At 43.0% G+C, this 27,025-nt stretch overlaps 1 protein-coding gene across 3 annotated transcripts in view; it reads right to left on the bottom strand.

Moving 5' to 3' along the window:
- Positions 1-27,025, bottom strand: part of RPS6KA2 (ribosomal protein S6 kinase A2) — a 1,317,456-nt gene that overhangs the window by 395,254 nt on the left and 895,177 nt on the right. For 2 of the 3 annotated variants that reach the window (XM_069607706.1, XM_069607704.1), the window contains exons 13-14: positions 7,229-7,303; positions 4,768-4,898 (exon numbers count right to left, since the gene is read on the bottom strand). In XM_069607706.1, the coding sequence (XP_069463807.1) occupies positions 4,768-4,898; positions 7,229-7,303 (206 nt within the window). The remainder of the gene's footprint in view (positions 1-4,767; positions 4,899-7,228; positions 7,304-27,025) is intronic. The other variant, XM_069607705.1, reaches the window with a different exon arrangement.

The following is a 27,025-nucleotide window of genomic DNA, read 5'->3' as shown; positions in this document are numbered from 1 at the left end:
AATAATAAAAGAAGAAAGAAAAAACAAAAGAGAGAGGAACAAAAAAAAAGAGACAAAAATATGATAAGTGCCTAACGGAGTGAGACAAAAGAGTGAAGATGGTCACTTGGGTTGAGATTGAAGATGGACGTATACTGTGAGGGTACCAGTCTTATGTTACCAGCACAACAGTGACAAGAAGTGGACAATCATGCTGGATGCAAGAAGGTTGAGAGAAGTTGGGAGATGAGAGCAGGAACATCATTGCTTATGGACTAGTATTGAGCACATGCATCTAAAGATCAAGAGAAACTACCACCGAATTGGGGAGGAGACTGTTTGTTGGTGCGCATCAGCATGCCCTTGTTGGTGATGTCCAAGGAGGATGTAAAGAATGACACATTCACCAAGATGGAAAACAACGGAAGAAGAGAAACAGACAAAGGAGTGAAAAGAGGATGGGGATTACTTGTCGTGCGAGACAGCAGCAACATAGGATAAAGTACCAGCACACAAAAGAATGATCAACAGAAAATACATGTGAACAGAGAAAGACAAGAACTGGCTAGCGTTTACATAGTAATGGATACCATCATGACTGGCTGGTCGATTGAAGGTGGTAACGGAAGCACTACTACAGAGCGCAGCATCATTGTGCAAGATCAAGATATGTTGCAAGATATGAGAGAACAACAGAAGAAGACATCGGAATGCAAATAAGAGACATGGTGAAAGGAAGAGCCGGACTAAGGGAGAAGATAGTGGTGTGCGACATGGTTCCAGCAGTAATAAAGGTGGCCACTCCCTGTGATCCGAGGAAGTACGAAGGGAAGTGAGTGTGGTGGAACGCAGAAGAACAACACTCCTACATGTACTGTTCATCGACAACAATGTGAACAATTATGGACACTTCAAAGAATTGACAAAGATATGGAGAACGGAAGGAGGTGAATGTTGATTGGTGGTGTGGTCGACAAGTCGACCAGAGGGGGGACTGAAGAGGGAAAATCGAGATCAAACCCATGCCCCCTCACCCCAGGCGCATATACAGAAGAACAGCAGGAAGAACAATGAGCGCACTTATCATTTGAACCAGGCCCCAGCGCACCCATGGGTGACAAATATGCTGAAAGACACCCACTTCACCAACAGTGCAACTTCCATGCTACATTACAATCAATGCAGCAATAGCACAATCTACAAACACAAACATCCCTGTTTAAAGGCTTGCAAATGCCTATATGAATTAACATGGTCTAATTGGACAGTGTAAAGCCATGTTTCAGGAAAATTACAGCCAAGTTCATTTCTCTCACAGAACACTAGCTGCAGATGCCTTCACCAATACTCCTCACAAACCCACGAGCAGCCAAGATCGCGCAGTCAGATAACATTGCTTTCTTCAGACAAACATTTTTTAATTCTCCACTAATGCTACTAAGCCACGGCAAAGCACCAAAGCCAAGTGTGTTTTTTTTTCTTTTCTTTCTGGGAACAAAAGGCATTTTCGCAAAGACTCGCAAAACATTTGAAACATAATTGTAACAAGAATGGCTCAGTCCTAGCCAATGAAAACTGAGAGCCCAGGGGCGAAAAAACTTGTTTCAGCTAAAAAGTTATGGGAACAAATTTATAATGCAACAAGCTAGAATTAGGTAATGGTGGGCTGGCACAGCTAAACCAACCCATTGACGCAAAAGTCTAACATCCAATTATCAGGCTCTCTATAAGGACTGCATAGGTAACCTATTACTTAGCAGCCAATAACAGGAGGAGATAGGTTTCTGGGAGCTGATCCAATTCTGTGAGGTCAGCCTGCAGTGTGATTACAAAGCTGGCTTGCAAGCCAGCCCCGGGGGAGAGGGCGCCTGAACTCTCGATGTGCACGATGCTCTGCGTGTTTTTTTTCCTTTTTGCTGCCCAGAAATAAACACAGTTTGGAACATGTGGCTGCCTGCTGGGGTCTCTGTTGTGTTTCTGTGGGCCATATGGGAGGTGTTGGGGTCTCCCATAGCTGGTGAGGGTATGGCTGCTGGGCCCCATAGCCCTGGTGGGGGTCCAGCTTCTCCCCAACAATAACATGCATCAATGCAGGACAATTTGCGGTAAGCCGGACAATATCCCTCTGGGATCCATTGCTAGATTTTATTTTTGTAGACTGCAGCTGCCGTGGATTGAGGTTTTTAATGACTCTCTCATTATTGCACCTCCTGATCTCTCACTCACTCACTCCTCCTGTTCCCATCGTTGGCAGTGGTCGAAGTGTTACGAAAAGAAGTAGTGGAACTATGTTCCCTGCTGGCCTGCCCTCGCTCCCCACAAACCACATCACCACGTCCCCTCCCATACACAATACACACACCCATACACTTGCACCTGCTGTTTAAGGGAACGTTCAGTGCAGTACACTGAAAGTGCAAGTTTAAACTTCTTCCTACACTTTTATTTTAAAACTAAAGCATTCCAGAACGGTTTCTTTTTAAAATAAAAGTATAGGAGCTGTAAAAGGTAATTTAAAAAGTAGAGGCGCACCGCTCCCAACCGCTCCCGCTCACATCAACCACTGATTGTTAGGTAAGGCCATTTGGGAAGAGTGTATTAGGGAAGTATCACAAACGGGAATGTTTTGGGTATTTGGAGGTGTGGGAAGCTAAAGGAAACGGTTTCGTCCAAAAAGACTGAATAGAAATGATCTACCCAACCAAAAGTCCTAAATAAGGTACTCCCAAATGTTCTACCTTCTAAAAGTTCGACTTTTGGTTGGGTAGGTTATTTCGTTTTGGTCTAGGGATGTGGGGTCTGTGGGGGTGTCCCCTGCAACCACTGCTCACTATACAGTGAGTGAGGGTTGCGGGGGTGTCCCCTGCAGCTGTCCTGCAGTCCCCACAATAAAGGGATGCAGGGTGTCCCCCGCAACCTCTCGCTCACTATACTATACATTACAGTGAGTGGGGGCTGTGGGGGACAGAACTGCAGCTGACCCGAAAGAAAGAAAGGGTCGGTGAGCAGAGGTTGTGGGGGACACCCCCGCAGCTTACCCGTAAAAAAGGACCCTGCGGCGCCGGTTCCCGATCACGGAAGAGAAAGGGAACAGGCATCTCATGGACCAATAAGTTGGAGGCAAGGAAAGTAGGGGTTTGGGGGTGAGGATGTGTTGGGGGTGTGTGTGGTGGTGTGGGCAGGGGTTTGGCCAAGTCAGAAATGTTCAGGGGAGAAAAGACAGAAGGTTATTTCGAAAAAATGATCTTCCGTTTTTTCTCCCTCGAACATTTTTACCTCGGTCTTTCAACCCCAAACCCATGGAAACCCAACAAAAACACTGATCTTTCAGGTTCACTCATTTGTATTGTTGTCATCATTTGCAAATCGTACCCTGATCCCAGTTCTATTACAATATCTCTTTTTCAAATTCTTGTGTCTGAGTTCTTGTTTTTATCCAAGCCACGGTATAATGCCTTGTTCTTAAAAAAAACGTACCAGATATTTACTTTCCAGATCAACATTTTCTCAACAGAGGGCTTCTTGAGATGGGCTCTCCATGTATTTGCGCACTCAGAAACTCAGAAACAATGAAAGTCTCCATTTAGGTCTCTATATACATTTTGATTAAGAATACGTAAAACATATAGGCTTCAAATTGACAAGTGGAGAACATATTGTTTGTTAACTGAATTGGTTTTAAACTGACTTTTTAAATAGCAATTTATTAATTATTTCGAATCTATTTCGCTTTACACATTAGTTGGAATTGATTACTTCATTGATTTAAAAAAAAAATCTTGTTGAAAAGAGGTTAAATGGCTGCAGGATCACAGAGCGACTCTGCATGGCCAGTCCATGTTTGGAGCTTCGGCAGAACCCAGCAGAAGGATGTCTGGGCCATAGTGTGCCAGAGCTGTGAACATGCATCCATAATGTCAACAAGCCTACTTGAAGAAAGACCTTGAAACCAGGGATCTGCTTGCCAGGCTGCTAAGAGATGTAATCACAACCAATTTCGGACAAGCTTCCTGCTTGAACTATTCAAATGAAGCAAGGGTGTGTCTGACTAGCGAAGACTGAACAACAATGGAATAGCACCTAAAAGTGATGCCCTGCCAGGATGGCTTCTTATCCAGAAAGCTGTGGGCACATTGGAGGTTCAGGAAGCTGTATCTAGTTACTGATTACTCTGGGGTCACAATTACCCTGTGACACCTCATGCCACATTGGGCCATGAAAGAGAAATCGTGAGCCCTACTAGTGCTGAATCTAGTGAATGGGACCAGTAAAAGCCCATGGTGCAGATCAGGAGCTTTGCTTCATCGTTCCACATCCACATCTCTGCTGGAGCGATGAAGGGTTTGGTAGTATTTGGAAAACAATTTGCTATTCATAATCAGTGTTGTATTTTCTAATTAGATGTTTGTAGGTTGGCATGGCAGCCATGGGTATCTCAGAGTCTTCAACAGTACATTGGTACAACTCTGTATAGGTAAGGGCACGTACTCTACAATGCAATACACAATGCCTCTATGACTCAGGGGTGGAGGAGGAAGCCTACAAATCCAATGGACTTAATAGTAATGTCTGTGTGTGTGTGTGTGTGTGTGTGGCCTGTATCTAAATGGCAATGTAATAGCACAACGTACAACCAGTTTGTCACTATACGTCTTGTTAGCAGTAAAACGCAACCAGATTTCTTTTAAATCTGTGCTATTCTTTCTAACACCCACATCAAGCATCCGTCCAGGGACCTGGAACATTTGACCCTGAAAGTCTTGGAATTTAATGCAGGTGGTTGATTACCTGTACTATAGGATGAGCTGTGAGCTTGTGCATATCTTTCTGTACATACTCTTGGCCAAGGTTAGGCGCTACGAAGCTGAATCCTCGGAAAAGATGATGAGCGTTGGCGCTTGGAGGGACCCCGGGAGAATCTAAAAGAGAAACAAGTATATTGTCAGCAGAGTTGGGCTAATCCATTTTGTAAACATAGTACTTGTCAATCACATCCATTCCCCCCTAAAATGAATGGTTTCCTATTCTTCAGTCTAAGAAATTGGTTGATGAGCAGTTAAGAGATATGGCAATCTGTGATCGGAGGAATAAAAAAAGAAACTATCAAGGCAAGTTCACTAGCTTCCAGTACAAAAATGCAAGATTCAAAGCAAGCAGTGTGCTCTATATGTATTAATCAAGATCCAAATATGTGTTTGTGCAGGCCATTAAATCTTATCAGCAGGCACTTCAGGTCAAAAGGAGACTTTCTGTTGTTTTCACCCACCAATCAAGAGATCAGAGACTTCCTGTGGGTGCACGCTCTCCAAGGCTGACCAAGAGATATACCGCTTGTGGTCCACACAACAGACGGCTATAATAATGAAAAGATTATGATGGTACACACGAATAAACTAAACGTCTCAGATCACAAACAGAAGATTTTAAAGTTATTATGAAATTAGGAACGAACGCGAATGCCTCTACCAAAACCAAGTGTAACAGTGAGAATAAAACGTATTGTATCCTGACTACCAAAATATCAACACCACTGCCACTCGTGCAGCAACCTCAGAAGCTGAGGTACTTTAGTGCAGTTGAACAAACACCCCATCACCTCACCTCATTACACTCAAAATCTAACAAAAAGCCCCAAATCATTGTCATATTCAAATGTAAGTGCCTTACAACATTGCCTCCCATCACTAACACTTAGACCTACATACAATCTTCATAATACTAATATAACCGCAGCAAACTGCTTGATATGCCTTGGAACGACAACTGATAAAGCAGACCCTAGTAAAAGGCCCACTTCAATTCAGTTCAAAAGTAGGAACCAGACATAAAACAGAGATGAATGGCCTGATATAAAAAACTGCAGCACAGCCTATGTAGTGTGCATGACAGCCATAACCAATACCTCCACATAACCAAGCAGAACATAACAAAGGTCAAGCATCAGCTGAAAACCACACAGAATGAAATAACTCGCTCAAAGAAATAGCAGATTTAATTGATATGTCGGACAACAACATGACAATACGTGCCCTCACCTCCAAGCAGGACCGATCAAAGATATAGTTAACACTACTGCAGACACAATTGCTGGATCGAGCAGATGGTTACAAACCTGGGGCTAGAGAGAAAGCAACTAAAGAAACAGATGCATGTGAAAGAGGTAAGATGAAAGGGAAAGGGAATCTAAACCCAGTGTGGCATGATGACACACACAAGACAAGTAGAGAATATCTCAGCTCACCCTAAGTGGCCCAAGTAATACATACACCAATGTGCTTCATCCCTCTCCCATTGCACAAATCTGCAAATCACATACCAATCATTTTCAACCAGTAATGACAAGCAACCTCTGTGCCATAAAAACAATAGAATCAAGTAATCTCAGCCTAAACCTATAGCTACTTACTCAATCTAAAAGAATATATTTCACCTGTGTATGCCAACTCCTATCACAGTGTATTCATAAACATCATTGAGTACAACCTCAACCTCCTCTTCTTTTAATGGCCCTGGCTCAGTGCCATTTTGCAAACTGCTAAGGACAACCACCTCCGGCAAGGCCGCTACAAGCTTATTTTGACCACGCAGGTAAAGGTAGAGGAGGCGTGGTCTGGTTCATAAAAATCACACTCACATAAAAGCAAACGCGTTCCTCTTAGTAGTCGATCAAAATCACCTATTCTGACCTGTGTACAGTTCATATTCTACCTCCCACCAGTAACAAACACCATTTGTAGAGGAATGCATAACCATCCAAAATGACACACAAAAAACAAAACAGTTTTAGATAATTTTAAATGTCACAAGGAGGCATTAAAGCCTGGCCACTGCCCTCTTTTCTTAACATCCCAAAACAATAAATCTACAAGCCGAGTGGGCACAACGTTTTTAAAAATGCGACGAATGGAAGTCATGGAATTAGCACCAGTGGTAATACATTTAGCACCAGTATTAATTTTACCACCACCTGTATTATTTTATCACTTTCTGTAATTTTAAGTGCTTTACTTATGGCAGTGCAAGCCACTTACAACCACCGGTAACCATGCAACCCTTTCTGTAATGTGATCCTAAAACCCTTATGAATACTGGTTGTGAACTAAGTCACATTTAATATACCAGTTAGGCAAATGTAACAACGTCGAAGAATGACACAATATCATTACCCCATACATACATCAAATGTTGAGTTGCAATGCTAACCCTAAAAACAATGAAACCATTCCAGTTTACAATTCATTTAGTTCACCTGAACAGATAGTAGCTCCCTGGGCATCAGATAAAGTATCTGACAATAACAGCATACCGATGATCACCAAAGCACCTTCAGAAACAAGGAAACAATATTTAAAAAATGTAATCCCAGCACAAGACACCTCCTTAAAATATCAGATAGACAGTCAATTGGCCATCCAAAAACTGTGAGCTCATGAAACACACATCTGCCTCATTTGACTGGGTAATGAAGGGTGCCACCGTTCCTCAGGGAAAATCTTTAATTTGCTGTATTTTCCTGACAAGCAATTTTTAAGACATCTGAACCGTTAATTCTAATTTCATTTGAGAAAGAACTCACACTGAAACCTGTCCTACTGATTTGAAACGTGCCACAGCACTGCTGGTTCACTGGACTACACTGGCTCAAATCAATTCTAGCGGCATGTGTCTCCAACAGGGATCCCTCACCGCAGATTCAGGGAAAGCTAAGCAACACCCCTGATTAAAAAACTAAATTTGTAAACTCACTAGATTTTGCCATTCTCACTATTGCCCATTCACAGCAAAATCAACGAACAAATGTGTATTCTCCAATTAAACTACCACTGACAACACACTACTAGAGGGACAGCACTCAAGGTTCAAACTAAGATCGAGTACAGAACCAGCCACACTGCCTGGTGTTGCTGATACTGACGCACAACCCCTGATCCTACTTGAGCTCCCTGCAGCATTTCTAGCTAGTGATCACAGTATTCCCTGTTCTAACCTGAAGCACAGGGACTTCAGAGGCAGTCTGTTTGACTTGATCCCCACATCCCAGCAGCTACACTGCTCGCCATTCAAAATGGAAGTTTCCCTCTCCAACCAAAGACCCAGTGCCATGCAGCTTTCTACTCTGTACACCTCAACCCATAAATGAAGTGTGGCAGAGCCACGATCGATAAGCTTCAAGTCAGATTTTAACTAATTCATCAAGAAACCTAAATTGTCCTTTGAGTATGATGTTTTGAACTCAATGTAACTAGCAAGAATCAGTAGTAGTTGGATGTCAGGACACATCCTGTATTTAAAGCTCCAAAAAACAAGTTTTTACTTCTTAGTTCCTCACCATATCAGCTATTAGTATCCGGCAATGAGCTTGAAAACAGCATACTCATTGGCCCTCGCCTGGGCCTTACACGCCTGGCAAGGCTCGGTGCACCACCATGTCCCAGAGTTAATTCCGCGAATGGCCACAATGGAAAGGGAGAAGGGACTACGTATAGTCCCTTTGCTCATTCCATGGCGGGCACTTTTTTTGTTTACTTTTTTTTTACATTGGGTTTAATGGCCAACATGGAAAGGGAGAAGGAACTAAACGTAGTCCCTTCTCCCCGTCACTGAGTGCCATTTTATTTTTTGCTTTTATTTCTTGGGTCGAGAAACATTGTATTAGTACACTGGTACACTGTGGTGGGGTACTAATGGCAATATAACCCTGGGGGGGCATTACCCAACCGGTAATGCCCCCGTCCTCGGGTTATATTGCCTAATTGCCTAATTGAAGCATGATTAAACACAATAACAGTACATTGGATCTCGCTGCTCACATTCTATGTCCACATATTCCTTGCTTGACTAGAGAATCTACTTAACACTTTATATCAAAACCACATCTCACGCAAAATACAAACGTACTTCTCCTTTTATGACCTTTTCCTAGTAGCACAGACCCTAACATTCCAATTTTGTTACAAAAAAGAAGGCAGGAAACGGTCGGCATAGCCATTGGTTGGCGAAGGGTAGTAAAACATGCTTGCTGCATGCACAGGTAGGTTAGCATGTAAGTCCTTTTTTATTATGTTACATCTTTACGTAGGACACAACAGTACAAGTAGGACCCACCTGTGCCCACCACCCTGATATCTCTGCCCAACGGTCACTGGTGGAACACTCATGCACTCATGTGACATCACACACTCTGACATCACAGACAGTCATCCACACATAGTAACAGATATAGGGATATAGGGATAGCCCGATGACACAGGAGCCCTAAAAGCTGAGATGTCAAGTGACCCCCTCAATGACAGCACCAGAGATAGCTTAACATAGCATTCATTGTTCACGTGACTTCATGAACAATGTCCACAGCTCAGTAACATTGAGAAAACTATGCCTGTCGGGCAGTAACGGTATCATTTAGGAAGACCATGCGGCCCTGCTGTAAGCGTGATTCATCTTAGAGACAGGAAAGGCAATATGCAATGAGTTACCTGGTTTGACCTGCTGCCCCGCTTTCAAATCCAAAGACATAAATCCGTGCATACACAAACATCCTGTGTGCCCGAAACCAGCAGCAAAATATAACAAGAAATCAAGGCTTCATTTTCAGAAGCAGCTAATGCTCCGGCTAAAGGAGATTACTTTCATTAGAGCGCCTTAAGAGTGTGAGCCTCGCAAGCACTGGACAGCGGCCTGCGGGAGCGGGGGTGGGGGGCACACAGCATCTACTAATCAAAGTGGACAGCTGGAGGCATGGAGAGCCATCTTCTTGTACACTGTTTGCATATTACAGAAAGTGTGCAGAAAAAGTATTCTTTCAACGCATTTTTGTAACAGGGGTGACGTTTGCTGAACGTATTAGCACCAGAGCAAATATTGCAGTGGTACACAAATGCATTTTAATATTTGGTTTGCACTAGGGCAGTCTTGTCCTTTCCCACTAACTATGTGTGCTCTAGTGCTAATACAGCGCATTATTTCATGTGCACCAGTACAATAGAATCAGGTTCCCTGGTGCTCGGCCCTCCTCGTATTCCCGGTTGAGACAGCTCGGCTTAGGTGATGTGAAAATGAAGCGTAAGGCTTTGTTGGATGAATTGAAAATTGGTCAAACTAATTATGTTTGCTGGTTGAAAGGATGATTGCAGCATCTGTTAGTGGTCGTTCTGAATATGCCAACATTACCATCGTTTTTACACAAAGCTAATTGGCAGTACTCCATCCATTTAACGTGGGTTGTTTCGCTGACGCTTCACAGAGCTCTGACCATCGTCCACTGCATACACAGAACATGTGCCTGCATTTCAGGGTTAATTAATCAGCATTCAGTTATTGCTACCAATGGCACAGCTAAATAAAAGTACAATGTATTCATTTATTATGATATGGTTTTCAATAAACCTTTCACAGACAGATTACAAAAATAATGAATTTGACACTTATTTCATTCCATGCTCTCCTTTCCTCTCACCTGGACCTCCCCCCCCACGCCCCACTAAGTCCCCGCCCGCACTGCCAGGCTCCTTCTTCATCATTGCCATATCATATCATTTGACCTATGAAGTGAGTGTCAGTTGCAGCTTTTGCCGCCACCTTCACTCCCCCTCACTCAGACACAGCCCTTACTAAACTTCAACTCTCCAGCTCCAACACTCTGGACATCATTGACCCTGTCATGAGGATCCGCATTCAACCTGCCTCCAAGTGCAATTCCTGGTATGACTCCGTCCTGGCTGCTGCTCTGAAATGCAAGTGCAGAGCGGCTGAGCGGAAGTGACAGACCTCGAGCACATCCTCTGACAAACTGGCCTGCTGCATGCTCCAAAGCATATACAGACTCTCCATCTGCTCGAAGAAGAGGGCCTATATCCAAGCCACTAAAAACATGGCTGAACTCTTTAAAATCTGCAAGGGACTCTCCAACCCTAATGCAGTCTCCACTTCTCATCTGCCTTCCCTGGCACTCTGCAGTTCTCCGGCCTCTCACTTCATTTCTAAAATTCAGGCCATCTTGTCATCACTCTCCTCTACTCCTTCTCCCTCACCCGCTCTCCCTACCTGGGTACTCTAGCCCACTTGGTCTCCTCCTTCTCTCCTAACTTCCAGTGTTATGTGGATGACTCGCAGCTCACCTTCAAGCTTTCCTCCTCCGCCTCCTACCCTTCCTCTCTCATTCCTGACTGCCTGTCTGCTATTCAGGAATGGTGATCTGCTAACGATCTCTGCCTTAATGTCAGTAGGACAGAGACCCATCTCATTGGAACCCCTGCTCCCTCTTTTCCTGCCACACTCTGGCCGCCATCCATGGGCCCCCACCCCTCACCTGCCTTCGAGGCAAAAAACCTTGGTGTCATCTTTGACTCCTTTCTCTCTCCTTCTCTCCTCACATCACAGATCTTGCCAAGAAGGCCCACTATCTGCTGCAGCTCCTCAGAGGCATTCTCCCTTTCCCCACCTTCCCCCAGTAACTTAATGTCTCCAGAGCTCTGGTCCTCTCCAATCTCAACTAGTGAAATAGCCTCTTCATTAATCTGCCTAACTCCTCCCTTTGCCCCCTTCAACTAATCCAGAATAGGATTGCAAGATTTATTGGCCTAAAGCCCAGGGACCGCATCTCTCCAGCCCTAAAATCTTTCCACTGGCTCTCGGTTGCTGTGAGGATCAAGTTCTAGACCATCTACATCACCCACAAGGCTTTCTGGGGCCTTAGCCCCCTTTGCATCCAACTCTCCCTAAATACCTCCCTGCTAGAGGCCTTTGGTCATCTAGCTCTAACTCTCTGCAGATCAGATTCTTTTTCAATCAGAGAGTGGGGGATAGAGCTCTCTCCTCCATCTGGAATGGCCTCTCTACCCCTCTCAGACTTGAGCTGGATCTCCTTAAGTTCCGTAAGCTTCTCAAGACCTTCCTTCTCTTTTCTTCCTTCCCTCTCCCCCTCCACCTCTAATGATCCTGTCTGCTTCTTGTCTGGCTGACTGGTTTCTTCAGAGTCTTCAGGGAATCAGACCCCCCGATTCCAGTCTACCTCTGCACTTTGTCTCCCCAGACTAGCCCTCCTCAAGCTTCACATGCCCTTCAGGTCTCCTCCCCCGCACTTGACGGGCTGGGCCTGCACTCTTGTAGCCCATTCCGCCCCTTACCTCACACTTAGCTTGTGGACCTTCCTTCCCCTGCACTCTCTCCTTTTCTCTAGCTCTGTTCACTCAGCCTCCCCTGGCACTTGCTTTATTCTCACAGGCCCTTCCACCCTGACAGGCTCTCCCCTTCTCCCCTACACTTCTCTTACTGCACTTGCACGTTCTGAATGTAACAGTCCTAGTAGGATCGTTTTCGTTTTTTTCCTCCCTGTTCCCCCTCCTTCTTGTCTTGTTGTGCCTTGAAACACATTGTGCATATGCACATTATAAATACCCAATAAATAAATAAATTAAACATAAATTGAATCGATTACATATAATAAAATGTAATTAGATAATAGCAAATTGGTGAATATTACACAGTACTCAATTTATATATATATTAACTCTTTATAATTCATGAAGGGTTAAGTAGGATCTTTAATCATGTTTGACCCCTCAATAATATTGAATGCTCTTTTGCATACATTAACACTAATAAAGAAGAAAGAGCTGTGTTCCCCTTCAATTAATCTAAGCCAAAACTTGTTTTCTCCAATTGCTTTAGTATCATGAACAAAGTGAGCAAAATATCGTTCCCTACGCAACTGTTGTAAGGGCATTTTATAGCAGGTCAAGTGCAAGTGGCACAGCGAGTAGAGCTCTCGCTTTGACATCCGTGCAGAGCCTGTTAACGCAGGTTCGAATCCCGGCAGGGCCAAACTCAGCCTTTCATCCTTCCGAGGTCCATAAATGAGCACCACACACCATGGGTAATAATAAGCAGCACTCAGATACCTGAGGGTTTGTAGCGCTCTATAAATACGAAATTATGATTATTATTAAAAATGATTATTATTTGCTTCAAAGTCTCTACAGAATCATTAAATTCACTTAATCTCTCAAACGTGTTCATTTGGAAATTGTTCTATGTATGGTAATATAGCACCAATCCTAGATATGTTACTAATATAGTGTTCCATTGAAACGTAAGGCGATCAGTCTGCAACACCCATCAAAGTTGCAACTTTTTTGTTTCAACCTAATCATAAAAGTTGTGAAAAGTTGTGTTTCCATATTTGCCAGGGTCGCTGCCAATTTCCCTTACAAAGACTTCACAACTTGTCATGTATTTTCAAAAGATCTGTGAAGTCCCTTCAGTATAAACTATATTTTAATCGTATAATATCGACCGCGGTGTAGTATTACGAATTTGAATAAATATGGCATTTCCGATTATCTATCTATCTATCTATCTATCTATCTATCTATCTATCTATCTATCTATCTATCTATCTATCTATCTATCTATCTATCTATCTATCTATCTATCTATATATATTCACAATGCTTAGGTATGATTCTGTACTCAGCTGATGCAATTCATCAGTGTTAGGTTGCCCTTTGCTGTCCAAATATCTAAGTGCATCAGCTATCATTTTAACAAATGGAAGCACGGTTCTACGCCGTCACCTTCACCTTGCACTATTGCAAAAATTCAGAATAATATAAAGTTACTTCTTTCCACTCCCACTTCTCTTCACACAGGACACAGCAGTTCCAGTGTCAATGAACAGTTAATTACCGTCTCAAAGTTGCAGTTTCTGAAGAGAGTGAAACGCTGTAGGACGGATGCCTCCAACGAGTTCAAACTGAAAATTGGTGCTGTAATTATGCTGCTATGCAATCAAATGACATCACAGGAACTCTGCAATGGAACCAGGTTGACAATTACGCGTCTACAAAGACACATAGTAGAGGCCCGTGTAATCGATGGAAATTAATTACTGTTCTTATACCACACATACCTCTCATTCCATCTAACACAAATATGTCTTTCAAATTCAAAAGAAGACAGTTACCCACACGTTTAGCCTTTTCAATGGCCATTAACTAGCCACAGGGACCTACACCCCCTTCCTGGAAGCGATCAGTGGTAATTCCGATATTTAAGAAAGGGGACATAAGTGACTATAAATTACAGCCAGTAGATTTTTAAGACATGCTACAATGGTGTATGTCACACTGGGAATGGCTAGTGTTTTTTTTTATAAAAAAAACCTTCTTAAGGGGTGCTGTTGCATTTGATAACCTGCAGTTTGTTATCAGTGAGTGGCTTGCAGTTCAATCCCTGCATACTTGCTTCATCTGTGCTGGCAATGGCACCCACATTCTAGCAGCTCTGGGGATAGGCTCCCACACACATATACCCAGTTTGGAATGCTTCTTATAGTTCATAAACTATTCTTAACATGCAATTCTAAGTGAATATCCTTGGAGGTTAGACACTCCTAGAGAGATTCCCTGGTCTTCCAGTCATTTAGACTGTTCATTCAGGGAGCAGGTTATTAGAACTCAACCACACCCATTCTACATGTCAGTACATTCCGTTTAAGAACGTTCTGTTGTATTACAATGGAGATTCTCGCGTTAATTCCAACACGACTACCATGGCAGCAGCACCTGAGTCATGTTAATTTCTGTATAGCCATAGAGAAATGGACAGAGAAACCGGCAGAGTATCCCCATTCTGAAAATGTGGTCCCCAAGGACAGCTTTCTGATGGGTTTTATATGGTTTTACATAGTGAGGGTACACTGTTCTGAATGGATGACAGCACTCCACTGCCAGGTTTCTAGCAAAATGCACTCCATGTTACTGCGTGGGAAGTTATGTACAAATTTGGAGTTAATAGCAGAGAGGTGTGGATTTGCATCTTGAAGTTCATGCAAACATTTCTCGCCTGTGTCTTTGTTGTCATTATTATTACAAAGTGCAAAATGTTCACCTTGATACCATTGATATTGATATATATATTTTATTTCTATTGCGCTCGTACACAAGTGTTTCAGACAAGGCAAGGGAGAGGAACAGGGGAGAACAAAATAGCGATCTTACTAGGCCCAGTGACACTGAGAACACGCAAGTGCATGTAGGAGGGAAAAAGTGCATGGAAGGGGGGAGAAGTGGAAAGTGCGAAGCAGAGGAGAAACAGATAAATAACAATAAATAAATAATAAAGGCAACAAACAGTTTTAGTGCAGCCAGCAATTTGCAAGTGCTAGGTTTAAGGCAGCAGACAGGTTAGGTCTGATAAGTGCAGGAAGAAAAAAGGGGGGGGCTGTATGGGTACAGATACAGACCCCAGTGCAAGGGGTGGCCCGGAGGCAGTGCGGGAGGGTGGCAGGGTGAGCAGGTACCTGGGCCCGGAGGACAGAGGGTGGCTAGGTGCACAGTGCCAAGAGAGAACAGATCAGCAGGGGAGAGGGGAGCGAAGGCAGAAGAAAAGAGGAAGGTCTTGAGGTGCTTCCGGGAACCGGAGATGGTTCTCCTCAAGTTTTAGAGTGGCAGGGAGGCTGTTCCAGAGGGAGGCCCCAGCCGAAGACAGAGATCTACCCCCAGCTCGTTTCTTTGAAAAACGACTGACCCTGAGGGAGTTGGAGATAGTGGAGTGAAGAGCTCCAGATATCATGTTCTTGCGTTTCTGGTGTCAATGCTGTACAGGCCAGCTGCCATATATGCATTCCAGGGAGCATTTACAATGGATTCCGGTGTTATACCCCTGCTTTTAGCTCGTGGCCATTTTAATCCACAGCTTCTTTTTCTTCCATTCTGGCAGAAAGCCTATGGATTTTTTGAAAGCAGAGGGGAAATGGAAGCTGTAAACACTACTCTTGTTCCATGCCCCTTGCATGCAAAATGCACATCAATGTCTTGGTCCATTAACAAACCTGTTGAGACTGGAGTTACACCTTTACATCTGTATTTAGCAACTTTTGTAGCAGTATCCCAGATGCCATTTTCATGCCAACCTGCAGTGATCGGATATGACAAATCTTTCCATGTTCTTGTCTCCCATGAGTCTACACAGACATGGATGCAGCTATTCAATAGGTCACCTCTTCCAACTCCCACCCTCCTCCACGCAGCTCTGTGCAATCAATTAGATAGTTCAATTGGTTAAGGGCAAGCTGTTGAGAGGCGAATGTTGGCATTTTGATTAATGTTGAGGTGACCACACAGGCAAGCTGATGCATAGATCAGACACCTTTGTCCTACACCGTGCAAGGAGGGCGAGTACAGTGCAGGTAAATGATGGTATGTTTGTGTTGGATGGCCATCCAGTAATTTCATGTATACATTCACATCCTACAGTGAGTTCATGCACAACATCTTGTGTTTGTTGTGGTGTATTGGATAAGGACAATGTGCATATCACCCCTTTGAATGTGACATGGGCCTTCGTTTCTCCATCCAGACTTCATGGGGCCTTTTAAGCCTCTCAGTCTCCTTCAGGTGTGGGTCATTATTACCAATTAGCTGAACACTCCTGCAACTTTGTTCCTCTAGTTCCCTCTTCCTTGTCTCAGTACTTGGTGAATTATGGGACCTGAAGTCCCTGAAGAGAAAGTTGGTTTTCACAACTATTTCTTCACCAGAGTCCCGACTTCTACCCTTTAGAACATTTATCAAAAGGTTGTCATCACAGTTAGCCACAATGCAGGTTTGAAGAGAGGAATATGGATCTTTCATCGTAAGGCTTTTTGTCTTCAATAACTTTGGGAGTTAGGGAAACTTCTATGGGCATGTGTTTCTGAGGTTCTAAAAAAGTTTTCATTACTTCCAACACCAGAGTTTCTGGTGGATTCTATCCACAGTCAAATGGTTACTCTGGGGAACCATTGGCTTATTATGACACCAAGCCATCAAATACTGTGGTAACTGGGGGAAATCCTCCCGAAAAGGAGTTAAATACCTTGTTTCAACCCATGAGAACCCTTCTCTTCCCTGACCCGTTTCTCCTCCCAGGTGATCCTCCCGCAGAACACCACTCCCAAGGTCAGGATCAGGAAGTGTCTGCCTTTCGCTGGCCACCTGGTAGGAGACTTTAGGCAGGGTTTCGGTGAGAGATCAAAAGGATTCATCACAAGAGTCAATAACTCAACTTATCTGTGGTAGAATTGTACTGGGAGACTGTCCATCCGTCCCCGGGGATTTGTTCATTTGCATAGGCAGTAAAGCCGTCTGTATTTCCCCTTCCTCTATGGGCGCATTGAGCACTGTGTTCTGCTCCTCAGTCACTCGTGGCAGTTGCGCCATGTTCAATACATTTATCTCCTCCTCCACGTACATGCTCTCACTACTATAAAGTGTCTGGTAATATTCCTGACAGACCCTATTTATGCCCCCCTGTGTAGTGATCAGAGTCCCCCCAGAATCACAGATCCTTATCAGCCATGCTAGCAGACAGGCAGCCCACCTTATCTCCGTCCCCGTGCACCTTGATAGTGTATTGATCATTATCAAATTTGAGGAGTGCTTCCTGCAGTTCCTGTTGTCTTCGTAATCCCTCAGCCAATTCCTCGCCTACCTGGCGCCCATCCCACCACTTAAAGCATTTGACAAACAAGTTTACCTAAACTTCAGATTGCTTAAATACATTTTGCAATTATTATACAGTTTGTAACGCTAAATAATGCAAATGCAGCATTTCATCGAAAGTAGCAGGAACACATGCTAAACAACATGAACGAAACAACTAGGGATTTTTTCCCAGCCTCACATAGCTATAGAGGTCGGGCCTGAGGAGATTGTTGGAAATTGACATAAAGGTGGTGAACAGGCAAATAGTTAAATGACAAGGGTTTAACATTAGATTGTATATACAGGAACACGAGATTCAGATCAGCCCTTTGCTTGGCAATGTTCCTAAATAAAAATGTTAATTGGCTTTTTGGGAGCTTCAATAAAGAATTACATGTTTTCCAGTTGAATTTTTTTTTTTTTGGAAATGGATTTAAGGTGCCCTCATGGAATGGGTTTTCCACATCAATCACATTAAAATGCATTAAAGCAATTACTACTCCACTAACATCTGATGCATTTAGGTGAGCCGCGATAACAGTTTAAGTGCACATATCAAGTATGCATTACGCACATTCAACATGTGTGGGAGAGTCTTCTCACACTGATTTCACCCTCATCAAATTCTTTTTGCCACCCTGTTGGCATGTCTAACCAGGTAAGAAGGAAGGACACAACTTGTGCCATTTTCAGTCTTTACCAAAATGTGCTGCAAACTATTTTCACATGAAGCTTTATGTAGTATCCTTCTGTTTCAGGACTTTTCAAGTTGAAGGAGTGAAAGTAAGAGAGCCAGATGTCATGTTTGCAGCCAAGAGATGCGTTTCAGTCTGCCATGGCCAGCGGGCGGGGCCTAAGCAAAGGTGTGCGGCACGGAACGGAACATTCATTAGGAGTGCAATAGTCCACACATTTATCACAGCACGACATGGAAAAGTGAACAGTTTGGGGGCACAGCTGGATAACAAGCTTAGTGCCTCAACAGGTGGCCAAGACAATTGACCAAGATGCTTCACCACACCAGGGATTCATGCAGGCAGAATGTCGCAGAAGTCCTTAATACATGCATTGACACTTTTGGTAATCTGTGCTTTCAATCACTGACCGCTGAAGTACTGGGAAACAGTGTAGCAAGAACTTCAATGTGTTCCTATGCCTCGAACACCTATGGCTAAAGCTTTGTCATTATTTACAAATACAAAATGGATTCAAAAAAGACCATTGTGTAAGATAGTAGGGGTGTACAAAATGTATAAGTTATACTTATTCACAAAAATGGTCGACGTATGCCCAATAGTGGTGCTCTGAAGTTACTCCAGAGTACCCTAGAAATAACTGAAGCCAAAACCTACTCATTACTGCATACACATAATCCATTTATACAATTAATTCACACACAGTTTTTCCTGCCGGATCCTGGTACCCAGGATTAATTATTCTTTAGGGGATATTTCGCCATTTCCTTTATTCTATACGCATTACAATTGTAAATATCAAAACACAATTAAATTTACATAATTATGATTCTGAAACATGCTGCACCAATGCATGTTGGTCTGGAGGATAGGTCAGGGGCAACACGTTTGCAGTGGATGCAAGACAATGCAGACGAGCAGACGCACACATTCGCAGGAGATCCTAACTCCCCTGTATTGGAGGCATGAGACGGGCCCTGTCTGATATTGTAGCAATACCGAAGCTAGTACTTGGAAGACGGTATCCATTAAGACAAATATATCGAATGTACCCTCGAGTTGATGACAGCCTGCAGGAGGTGTGCCCTGAGGGAATATGAGAAAAAGCTAAGAAAATCGACTGATGATGTCATAAGAAAGTGTGCACAAAGTGCTGAAATACTGAATGAAGACATTGTATGAATCATAGAGGAGAAAATACGAAGTAAAGAATTAAGTGAACCTTAAACGTGTAAAAGAACATTACACTGTAAAAAGTGCTACAGAAATCAAAAGTACAAAGAATGTACATACACTGAAACGCAAGATAGATCAAGTCATCATGTAGGCTAGCTACAAGTAGTGAATAGAATGCAGGCAGAATCGCCATCATACAGAAACTGGACATTGGGATCATGAAATAAGTAAGCCAAAGAATCATGAAGAGAAAAGGGAAAGGCTCTGTCGCAGTAGAATAGCAGGTTGTTGGAGCTTCGTTGGGATGCTGTCTGGCCTGAAGTCAAGAACTGAGAAGCCGAGGTCACCTATCTACGAGGAACATGTGTGAGGAGAATTAATCCTCTCCCGTTAAGCTACAAGAAAGAACACAGAAGATGCCAAGTCTTAATTTGTTTAAACATTTAAAAGCTTGCAGAATTAACAGCATCGTGGTTTCGTGTCACGTGAGTAGAGTTTGAAAACAGAGTTTGAACTTGGAGTTCTAGACACGATAGTGAGTGCCCTCACTCCCGTTGCCTTCCTAGGACAAGGCAAAGTACAAAGATAATTTCATGGCAGATGGCAATGAGTGCTGAGAGATGTTGGGCTAATTGGGTGGTATTGCAGCTTCATGTCCTATCTACTTACACCAGGGTCTTGGCTTACATGCTGCTAATTCAACCGAATGTTCCAGACATGGCACAGCATGCCAACCCAATTGTATTAGTCCATATAACAAAACACCTTATAGTTTGAGAAACCAATGAAATACTGTGTATCTGATTTTTCTTAAATGACACATATGAAGAGGTAGGCTTAAATTGTCCACCTTACAGTTGACAACCAATAACAAACCTAGCTCCTATATGATTGTATATCTAGATGTGTCCCTTAACCAATCCTAACCCTTCATAGGTTTTAGATAATTGCTAATGAAACAGCAACTTGCCATCTTCTTGAGTTTGTCCGGTTATTTGGAATTATTCTGGTGTAATCCCATCAAGTAACAGATGCACGTTTGAAGGGCCATATACTGCACAACATAGAGCAACACAGGTTTGAATCCCTGTCTCAGAGACGGGTGTCCCGTATTAAGCTTGTTACAAAACATTAATTAGGTAATTAAAATGTGTGCAGTGATACATTTTTATTTCAACAATACTGTGAAAAAATTGTCAATGTAGTAATAAATCACTAGCTATCATGTGGCTACATGTTTGTTTCAATTAGCATCTTTTTTCCATCTGTAAATCTAAATGCAGGGCATACAATAAAAAAATGCTCAGTTTTAGAATACAGATTCAAAAAGAAACATCTATTTTTGAGGACAATTGTTAAATGCAATTTGGAGTTTCAGAAAAAGCCTCTTTCCACATCTTTAAATTGCAGTTGTTGACTTTGTCACTCACATCTAATTTACAGCAGATTGTATAAAGATAAAGCTGCATGCTAATAAAACAGTCTCTGCCCCTTCATCAGGTGCATTTGAAGTTAAGTGATCCTGCTGTGGGATCTGCCTCCCAAGTATAAAACCATCATGAATGTTTTATGACAACAAAATGTAAAATTTGCCAAAAATGGGCTTGACCCTATACTGAGCAAAGGAATTCGCAATTCACCTGTTATATGGGAATGCTGCTCACCCAGCAGACCTATGATCATGTTTCAGCTCAATATACATTACTAGAGGAGAAATATCCATTGGCATATCCTTCTTGGCCTGCCCATAAGAACAGTACTTTACCAAAATGTCAGGCAATTCCCCAAATACAACCATCAACCTCAAACAAATTGTTATATTGGCCTTAATGCAGTTAATGGTAAGCGTCTTTATTTACAAGCTGCCCTACCGACATATAGTGAATAGTACTGTGCGCTACTGGCCACCAACTGACAAAATTAGTATCCCCACCACATTTCACCTTCTCCCATGACCTGCATCTTTTGATCTCACAGTCCTGTCAACTGAAGGTTACATGCCAGCAAGCACAGTATACGCCATAACACATCTCGTCTCTGACAAATAACATACATTTATGTTATCACATACTTAAAATGGAACTATGTATACACAAAAACATTTCATTGTCACACTTTAATATGCAGATTGAAAGGATTCTAAGAAACCTCAGCCTTCCTTTCACATCATACTCACTGATGACCACACTTGTCACCCACGGACACAGCTTCTCTCCTCCTTCACTGTCCTTCAAGCCCTCCACTCCCAGAACCAACACTCCCATCGATCTGTCACCCAATATCTATCACTGGCAGAAATGTACTTGACTCTTGGTACATCTATACTGCCATTCATGTATCCCCATTTGAAACAGTGATTTGTCTATTGTGCATACATGAGGGTCCACCCGATGGATGGATGGATGGACATGCAGTACAATATATCATGAATGTGACTGCCACGTTTGTAAGTTTACAAGTTTGCAAGTTGACCGCATTATGTCTTTGTGTTAGGCTTGTGGTGTTCCAAAGGCTAATGCAGGATTCACAGGGTGGCAAAAGAGAAATCATATCGTGCCTCCTATTGCAATAAATATATGAATATTGACCTACGCCAAGCTGCTCGAAAGTCACTTGCGAAAGAATCCGTGTTGCAAGGTCCTGACCTTAAATCAATGTAAGCCGTCATTTTAGGTCAATCCGCCATTTTAGGATTCGCTTTGCAAAAGGGGTCGCCGGCATGTACTATGTACTGTAAGCATGGCATTGGAAGCATAGTATTTAATGACATTTGGCACAGACAAACCACAGACATGCCTCCGAACTTCAGTGGCCAATCGATGGTGATTTTGAAATCCCTCGTAGTGAGCATTTGGAGTCAATTCTATTAAAGAAAAAGGCTAGACCTGCAGCATTTGATGTTTTGCAGAATTGGAAAAAAGAAGCGTTGCAACAACTTAAATGTAGAGAGAAGCATGCGCGCCGTCATAAGACGAACGCCAAAAAAGCATTATTGTATGACCAAGATAAACATTCTGAATCGACTAGAAATATGGACAGGGCTTTCTCACTTGGAATTCAAAAAATATATCCGTCCAAAGACCTCCATGCTTCCGATGAATTTATAGATAAATTATTAAATGAACGAAGGCCTGGTGCCTCTGCGCCACCTCCGTATGTTCCTCTTCCTGCTGCCTTGCCTCTTTCACCTGTTATTCCTGTTCTACCTGCTATCGTTCCTGTTGTTCCTGTTCCTCCTAATGTTCCCCTTCCTCCAGCTCCCCCACCTCTTTTTATCGCACCGATTACAGTACTTCCATCGAATTTGACTGCTCCCTCTCTTCCAAGTGGTCCTGAGCTGCTTGTAATCGATCGAGGTGCAGGGTCAAAGGTTGTCACTCGCAATACTGTACCACCGGAGAAGAAACATGAGTTAATTACATGGGCTAAGAATTGTATGGCGAAGGATGATCAAGTTAGTGATTTTGCGACACTTTATAATATGGATACATTTCATTAGAAAAATGTTTTTATTGAAGGTTTAGTTTAGGGATTCAGTTATGTATAATGTGGGGAAGATTAAATAATGCGGATCTCCCGCAAGGGTTAAGGGATCTAAATACTCTAGCGCTTTCTAGAGACACTGTGGAGAAGGTAAATGAGCATGTTGAGACGTTATTTGGGTATAGAAAGGAGTTAGAAAAGTTACAGAATGAGGATGACGAGGAGGAAAATATGTATGTACAGAAACAGTTCCTTCCTTGTCGTAAATCGATATCTGAGGAAGCACGAATTTGTACGAAAGATGCACTTAGATGGATTTCGGATATGTCGATAACTCCTGTTGAAGTATATGACACGTATAGTCACTATACGCCAGAAATGCAGAGGAAAGTGATACAGGTAATGATAGAGTACCTACAGGATGATTGTGTAAAAAGAAAGATTAGTTGTCCCACAGATTTATTGAGTATTTACAAGAGAGCTTTTTCACTTGACACTTCTTCGACTGCGTTAGCGCTCGATTTAGCTCTGTTGCTTAGTAAGCGTTCGGAGTCTCCTACTTCTCAGTTGCCTATGAGAGAGGTACCTCCGACATTTGTCCCAAAAGTTGAGATTCCTGCTAATGTTGCAGCAGGTACACCTGCTGTGGACATTCCCGCACATTATGTATCGCAGTTTGTTCACGTCCCGTTTTCACGACAGGAAGGGAACACTATTAGACAATCCATTCCCGATATTAGGAAAAATCTGACAGGGTTCTATAAAGAGATAGAGTCTGTTTTGCAGTCCTCAGTGTTCACCCTAGGCAACATTGATTTGTTGTTTCCTGTGCTCCTGCCCGTAGATTTATGGAAACAGGTTAGAACTATAGACAACGTACCTGGGTTGGGAGATACATGGGTGAATATAACTAGACTCGATGGAGAAAGGCCAGCTGGTGAAAGACCGCCTCAGGTGATACTAACTTTGTCTGATAGAATTATTGCAAAATTAAAAACTATAATTCCAGAAAAAATAATTGTGTGGGACAAACTTACGGCCTGTGTCCAAGGAAAGTCTGAGGGTGCTACCGAGTTCTTTAATCGGTTCGAACAAGTATTCTCAGATTTCAGTGGACAAGACTTAGGCACAGAGTCTGGGAAAAGATTATTCGTGGACAAATTTGTACGTGGATTGCTGCCTGACATCCAGTCGCAAATGATGTCTTCTGAGAGTGCTTGGCAGGCGAAATCACAATCATAAGTACTACACATGGCTCAGTACTACGAGAAGCGTGTCAATAATAAAAGATAGGGTTGAAAAACGAAAAGGCGATTTGAAAACTAAAGTGCTATTGCAGCAAATTGTTAGAGGCCCCAGAGGGGGTAGTTCTCAGGTTAGAGGACAGTATGTCCCGCAGGGGAATGTGCCCTTGGGTCCTGTGAACATTAACCAGTGCGCTTATTGTCGTCGAGAGGGTCATTGGCGAGCACAATGCCCCGTCCTTCAACAAAGGTCAAATAATACATTTGGAAATATGGGTAGGCGATCCAGAGGTCGCCTGGGTGTAGGGGACCCTGGTAGAGGTCAGTTTACACAGGACCCTCAGCAACCTTTCTCGCAGGACAATCAGACTTGGAGTGTGGACACCAGGAACATATTTCATCATCCTTCCGCTGCATATTTATCTGAAGAGCTTCCTTTTGATGATATTCTGTTTCGTTAGGATTGCCCGAAGCAAGGTTTGGAACCTACACCTATTCCCGTCAATCAGAAAGGTCCCTACGTTGAAATGGTGGTGGGAAATAGGAAACATCAGTTTTTGATAGACACTGGAGCACAGAAGTGTTCCACTGTCAGGGCAAACCAATGTTTCTGTAGGGTTTTCTGGTACACCAGTTGTTTGTCCGGTTTCTTTGCCGGTACCTATTTCTTTGGGTCCCTTTACGGACCATTGTCTATTTCTGTTGACTTTGGATTGTGGAGAGAACTTGCTGGGGTTGAATCTGTTAAAAGAATTAAATGCAGTGATTTATTGTTCTTCTGATGGAGTACGCTTGACGATTTCACCACAGCAATTTTCTGTCTCGCAATTCTTGACTAGACCTTTGCCTCCAGAATTCATTAATGTACCAGAGAGCTTGTAGGCTGTTGACGACAATGATGTCGTTGTTTTACAGATTGAACCTGTCAAGATAGTTTTGAAACATGGAATTGAGCTGCCACGCATTCCCCAGTATAAGATTTCAGTTGAGGGCGAGCGAGCTTTGAAATGTATTGTTTCCGATTTTGTGCATCGCGGGGTGATTGAAGAAATTTCAGGAAGTTAATTTAACAGTCCGATTTTACCCGTGTACAAGAAAGGCGATAATGCAATTCCATTCCGTTTCATAATTGATTTACGTGCCATTAATAACGTCGTGGCACCACAATTTCCAATTGTGCCTGATGTAACGACAATCCTAACCATGATTCCAGCTACAGCTACTTACTTTAGTGTTGTGGACCTAAATAATGCTTTCTTTAGTATTCCTATACACAAGGATAGTAGATATTTGTTTGCGTTCACCTTAGGGGGACGCTCGTTGACATTTACTTGTGCACCTCAAGGGTACACAGAGAGTCCTAGCATTTATAGTAGGGCTTTGAAAGAACAACTTGATACCCTTGAATTGCCCTCTACCTGTACTTTGCTTCAGTACGTTGATGATTTGCTTCTAGCTGCTGACTCTGAGAGTGCCTGTAAGGAGGGCACTGTGTTATTGCTTATCCATCTAGCTAAGCATGGTCACATAGCTTCGCTTAAAAAATGTCAATATTGTTGTCAGGAGGTCGCCTACTGTGAAAGGAGGGAAGAAGATTGACACCTGGCATGTCTGTCCCAAATACACAGAAGGAAGTTAGTGCCTTCATAGGTATGGCTTCTTACTGTAGGTTGTGGATCCCAAATTTTTTACTAGTGATCAAACCGATGTCGGCTTTGACAAAGAAGGGCATTTCTTCGCCATTGCCATGGAACGCGGTACACCAGCATTCGTTTGACTTGCTTAAGACTGCATTATGGTCTGCACCAGTTTTGGGCAAACCAAACTACGAAAAGGCCTTTGTGTTGTTTGTGCATGAATGTGATGGATGTGCTTTGGCTGTATTAACGCAGGAACATGGAGGGAAGAATAGGCTTTGCGGTTACTTTTCTTCCGCCCTTGATCCTGTAGCATGCGCTTTGCCAAGATGTTTGCGAGCTGTCGCTGCTGTGGCTGCGTCTGTAAAACAGAGTGAGGGAATGGTCCTAGGCCATGATCTAACCCTGATGGTGCCTCACTCTGTCGATGTTCTACTGAACCAAACTCAAACGCAACACCTCACTTCTGCACGGTTGACAAGATATGAATAGATCTTGTTTGCTCCTCACATTCAAATTAAGAGGTGTTGTGTTCTTAATCCAGCTGAACTCCTACCTTTCCCGCAAGATACTACTTGCGGCGATGCAGTGCCACATGATTGTTTGTATAGGGCCGAACAAGAGACAAAGGGTAGAATTGATTTGAAAGATACTCCCTTGGATAATCCGCAAGGAGAGCTGTTTTGTGATGGCTCCGGCTTCAAACTTCCGGATGTACATCCACAGCTGCTTATGCGATCACTACATTGAGCACGGTTGTGGAAACTAAGAGAATCACGCATAATTCTGCACAGGCCGCAGAGATTATAGCATTGACCCAAGCTTGTGAACTTTCCGAAGGGCTTACAGTAAATATATATACTGATAGTCAGTATGCCTTTGGGGTGGTTCACAACTTTGGGAGACTTTGGTCAGAGAGAGGGTTCCTAACTTCGCATGGGACCAAAATTCAACATGGCTCCCTAATAGTACAACTACTCTCAGTGCTTGCGCACCCTACTCAGTTAGCAGTTATGAAATGTGCAGCACATCGAAAGATTACAGATGATATAGGGAAAGGGAATGCTTTAGTTTATCAGATAGCTAGACAAACTGCTACCGATCCCCATACGGAGATGTATGTTTCAAGGGAGTCTGTAAATGCTTATGCAATGGAGGAGGGCATTGCGTCTGTGCGGGATATCCAAGCTGATGCCACGTTAGAAGAATCCAAAAGGTGGGCTGAAGGCTTGGGGAAACTTGACGATGACGGGTGTTGGGTGGACATAGTAGAAGGGAAATGGCTACTCCCTGACGCGTATGTTATGATGATGGTCATCATGGCCCATGGTCCTACGCATGTATAT

The sequence above is a fragment of the Ambystoma mexicanum genome, chromosome 4q, assembly GCF_040938575.1.
Source record: "Ambystoma mexicanum isolate Mex_15411 chromosome 4q, UKY_AmexF1_1, whole genome shotgun sequence".
Taxonomy (NCBI): domain Eukaryota; kingdom Metazoa; phylum Chordata; class Amphibia; order Caudata; family Ambystomatidae; genus Ambystoma; species Ambystoma mexicanum.
The sequence above is the reverse complement of the archived record's forward strand: the minus strand, read 5'-3'. Positions and strand labels throughout refer to the sequence as shown.